We start from the raw sequence: 5,095 nt of genomic DNA on the forward strand, positions 1-5,095 counted from the left end.
AGGGCCCTTCTCTCTTAATTTTTGTACTCTCCGATCAAGAGGGGTCATGGCCTCCTTAGCTACGCCTATGTCCTCATTCAAGCACTGACGGAATATTGGAATTAGTTTGATTTGTGTTGTTAGCAGTACCATGCAATGTTGCATTTATCCGTCATAAACTGTTTCAAGTTCTTCATATAAAATGTAATGGCTCGCAAAGAACGTAATGTTACTCGTGTAATAATATCATAATCGTTGCGCGCAATGCCGTATGTTTCTAGGAAAAACAAGAACCCAATTCAACCCACAATGGGAATATCGAATCTGCCACCAAATTGTGCTTGACTATATGGTCATATATGTAATACAGTCGAAGGACGAATAAGTAAAATAGCTAGTGATAACCATTGTTCGGGTTGGGCATATATGACCAGCTGTGTAAAGTCGTAACGCGGGATAGACAGGATAGAATTAGGCCAATTATAGACAAGCATGTAGTGAGGACTGTGGAGAGACAATAGGTAGGCGTGTCTACCTATTGCAGTATATAACCGCGTGTTCGACCAGGGACACGGACAGAGCGATAGGTTACACAAACTACAGGCATAGACGCTATTGGTATTGAGACAGCTACTGCACAGCCTAAACCTCGTAAGTTATGTGAGGTTACTCGCGTACCTAGACTGTACGCATTCGCCACGTTATGGGCGGATGCTAGTTAAGTATACGCTATTAAAGAGATTCATGTATACGTTCATACTACTCGTTATAGTCTGTTATTATCTGCATTCACATAGACGCTAGCAAGGGTGTAGTCAACACACTCACGCGTAGCCACTGATGCGATCACGGGTAGAAAGAGTCTACCTTATATATATAACGGATATTGATTATAGTGTGCTTAATGAATTTATAATTCACATGTAGTATGTGATCAATACTTGCTGTTTGCCGCTGTTTTGGAGGTATGGGATACATAGAATCAAGAGCTAATAATACCTAGAGTGTACAACGGAAAAACGGGAAAATAGTGCTATCACACAACATATATTCTACTTTGGCTTGCGAGTCTATAATAATTTCATGATTATTGCCATTAAGCAGAATTCTTTTGCTCTCTAAAAAACAGAGCCAACCGGCTTGTCAACTACTATACTCCTAGCGGAGATATCGGCTCCTAAACCTCCCCTCCCACTGCCGAAACGCCGCCTCGAACTCATTCTTGTCCCCATCCTTTCACGCGGCCTAAGCGTTGCTTCGTGACGAGTTCGGTTTTTTCCGCCATAATATAATGAATGATTTTCGGGTGCAGGTGCAGGGTGGAGGTGACTTTTCGGGGTCGCCATGCCGCTTATATCCCATATCTTTCCTAGCACGGCTAATGCCCGTCATGATGGAAGCCGGCAATGTTTTTTTAATTAAGTCTCTACAACGCAGCTAGTAAGAGTACCAAATTTGGGCATGTGACATCAATTATCAGCGCCTCAAGCGGTGACGGAAACCGATAGCCGAAATGCTTAGACGCGTGAAGGATTCGGACAGAGTGGATCAAGGCGGCGTTTGGCATTGTGGGACGGGAGGGTTTAGCGAAGCGATATCCTCCGCTAGGAAGTTCGTATGACAAGCGGTTGGTCTTGTTTTTAGAGAGCAAGAATTCTTGCTTAATGCAATACATGAAATTATTATAGACTCGCAGGCAAAGTAGAATAATGTTGTCGTGAAATAGCACTATTTTCTCCGTTTTTCCGTTGTACACTCTAGTATTATTAGCTCTTGATAAGAATTATAGGTGATTAGTGCGAATTTTGCAGCGTTAAAGGGGTAATTGAGTGCATCATGTGCATGAGTTCTTACGGGCAGTGTGGGTGTGTGTGTGTATTATGTTTTGTTGCACCATTTCCATTTTTTATTGATAATGTATTTTTTGTGCATTTCGCAGGGTAGGGGTAGGGTAAGTTATGTGAAGTGGACTCTTTTTTTTTTTTTGTTTTGCTCGCCGATCAACAGGGGGCCATGGCCCCCTTGTGCCCCCCCCCTTAGCTACGCCAGTGCTGATACTGCACACCTTGGTCGGCCGGTTGATCTTACGGCTGCTTTAAAAACTGGTTGATTCTTTCACAACAGTCGAAAACTCACCGCATATTGTCTCCGAATCAGGAACCGGATTTTACCTTAATTCCAATAAATGTGTGTAACGTCGGGAAGGGGGTGCGACGGGTGCGCCCGCACCCCCCACAGGCCGCGACGGGTGCGCCCGCACCCCCTCAGGCTGCGACGGGTGCGCCCGCACCCCCTCAGGCTGCGACGGGTGCGCCCGCACCCCCTCAGGCTGCGACGGGTGCGCCCGCACCCCCCACAGGCTGCGACGGGTGCGCCCGCACCCCCCACAGGCTGCGACGGGTGCGCCCGCACCCCCAACAGGCTGCAAATGTCCACTTTTCTGTGCACCAACGATTTAAAAAAATGTGAATTTAGAAAAAAACAATAGCATTGTTTGTGTTCTAATTCGCTGATTGTGTAGTAAAAATGAAATAAATAAGCAAAGAAAAAATATTCCATGTTTGATTAGCAGCCGGCGACGGAGATAGTCAATAGATGACATTGACCAAGACATTGACATTGTTATTCGCTAAAATTGTAAAATGCATGTAGTCTGTTTGCCGAAAAATCCATTTTGAATTCAAAAATGTGAGAAATGTCCTCGGTTTGAGGTTCGCTTTTGGCTGCCTGCTTTCATATCATACTGCCTTCAAAATGCGCGAAATGCAGTCTCAGGCAAGCTAATTTTCAAAATTTCCCGCGGGGCATGCTCCCGGACCCCCCCCCTAGAGACTGGCGATTCCGTCGCTTGTTTGGTCCGTATACTCGTTGGATCGCACCCTCCCGTAAAAAAACCTGCTTACGGGCCTGTGATGTAGTTCCCATCGTAATAAACAATTCAGGTTTATTGAGGCACGCGCAGCGCAGCACAATTATTAAATGTTCTCATTCTCTACTTATATTAAACGCCTAAGCCAACAGCTAATGCGCATTAAGCTAATTATAATTAATTAAATAACAAATAATGTAATAATATTAGTGAAAGATTGAGGTGACGACTGCGCTAGAGCAATCTCTGGAGTGATCAAATAATCTAATGATATTAGTAATATTAGAATAATACCATTATTAATCATGCATGTATATTATGTAAAACCATTGAGGTTATGACTGCTCTGGACAGTCTGCAGCCCGGTATACGCGCGAAGCGCGAACAGCACCACCTGGTGGTGCCTTTAGAGACAATTCGCTGCCCAATATGTATAACTATATACGCAAGGCCCTCTGGGTACTACAGAAAGCCCGAGAATCGGTCAATTGAGCAGTTCTGGCGCTTGCAGAAACCTTTCGACTTTGCACGTAGGGCGAGAATAAATCCAATGGTCGTAATTGGTAATTTTTTTGCTTCGCGCAGTAGTTTTTTTGGTATAAAAGGGATTTCGAATGTCTTTAATTACACGCCGTGAATTTATTCTGGTACTATCGCTACCCGTAGATGGCGCGACGAGTCTCTCTTCGAGGGATGTTGGAGAGAATTTCCCACAGAAAGAACGGCAATTAGGCTTAGACTGCCCCACGGTGGAGTTTGTAACGCTCGAGTTACTATAACTTTAGTGTAGCGAGAACATAACTAAGCCAATATTGATATGGGCTCTACGCAGATTAAAATGAGCATAGTGCTCGTGTGTAATTCCTGAGAAGTCTAAAGAACAACTTCCATACACAGTCATTGTACGACGTCAACTAGAATGATACATATTATATCAATCATAATAGGTAGTGGTTTATGGTTTAGGGGTTCTCTGTTCGATAGCTTACGTATGTATAATCGCGCCATGACCATAATATGTAAATAATGAGAGCCAAGTATTAATCAATCGTTGAGCTATCACGGTAAAATGGCATACCGCAATTGCATTCTTTGGCTCAAGCATCCCCTGGCGTGCCGATCTGCCGACATGGTCAAGCTAAAGCGAGTGATTTGGCGGCGACGAAATGGACGTTCACAGGCAGACAGACACAGCGGAACGACTGGTTAAAGAAAAAAAAGATAAATTATTTGAACAAACAATCCGAGTAGGCCTAAACCGTGTGGTTAGAGGAGTCTTTTCGACTGCTAGTAAAATCTAGGACGCGCAGCGCCACTTGGTCGCATTTGTAGTGAGAGTACTATAAGTTTTTTCTCTAAGAATAGAGATCTATAGTCTAAAGTTATGTAGAACTGGGTCCTGTAATTCCCACTTGCAGCAAATCAAGTAAGTATCGAAAGTAATTCTTGCCCGGCAACATGTCGGAGCTTAAAGATGGTTTAACGTCCATGCGTTGGTTGGCTCGCCGTGCTGGGGTGGATGTTGATTGATGATTGTAGAAGTCAGCATGGCGGTGAGCAGTAAACCGGCGGCAGCTGGAGGCAGTTTAATGTAAGGCCGGCGCTATATACTGTGGATAGAGCTAGGTTAGGTCACTTATTCAGTAAGTTGTCTTATTTTAATACAGCTAAATAAGAGTTAGTCATCTATTACTATTGACTGATTAGCCGTCGTGCGTCCTGGTAGTCTACTAGTCTATACTAAAAAAAGTATGGCGTGGTAACTAGTAGTGACTATACATTACCTACTAGTATAATACTATAGGTAGTATGATAGATGCGCTCGAAAGGGTAACAAACGGCATAGCCTGTTTGCGTATACGCCGGATCGTTTACACTGGTCTCTTAGTGCCTGCTAGTGGCTGACATCTAAAACGAAACTGAATGATGCATATGTGTGCTGTAGCGTGGCGGGCTTGATCATGCCTAGTGTGGCCTGAGTGAAATGCAAAAACGGCAAAACGTGACCTGAGTCTGAGACGGAGATGCGCGAGCGCCGGGGGGCCCCCCCCCCTGACCCCCCCCACCCCCCCCTCCCCCCCCCGCCCCCGCCCCCCCCCCCAGCCCCACCCCCCCCCCGCCCCCCCCCCCCCCTCAACAGTTCATAGAGAGAAGGAAGATCGGCTAACGATACATAAAAACTGAGCGTCAAACGATTCACCTGCCGTGTCCAATTTACTTGGTACGACGTTGCATTACGCCAAGTTC

General features: G+C 45.1%; 1 protein-coding gene across 1 annotated transcript in view; it reads left to right on the forward strand.

Annotated features, from left to right (window-relative positions):
• Positions 1-1,923, forward strand: part of LOC106817339 (beta-1,4-N-acetylgalactosaminyltransferase bre-4-like) — a 4,211-nt gene extending 2,288 nt beyond the window's left edge. Inside the window, exon 3 of the mRNA XM_014821998.1 lies at positions 1,919-1,923. Coding sequence (XP_014677484.1) covers positions 1,919-1,923 — 5 coding nt within the window. The remainder of the gene's footprint in view (positions 1-1,918) is intronic.
• The last annotated feature ends 3,172 nt before the right edge of the window (positions 1,924-5,095 follow it).

The sequence above is a fragment of the Priapulus caudatus genome, unplaced genomic scaffold (genome assembly GCF_000485595.1).
Source record: "Priapulus caudatus unplaced genomic scaffold, Priapulus_caudatus-5.0.1 Scaffold1687, whole genome shotgun sequence".
Taxonomy (NCBI): domain Eukaryota; kingdom Metazoa; phylum Priapulida; class Priapulimorpha; order Priapulimorphida; family Priapulidae; genus Priapulus; species Priapulus caudatus.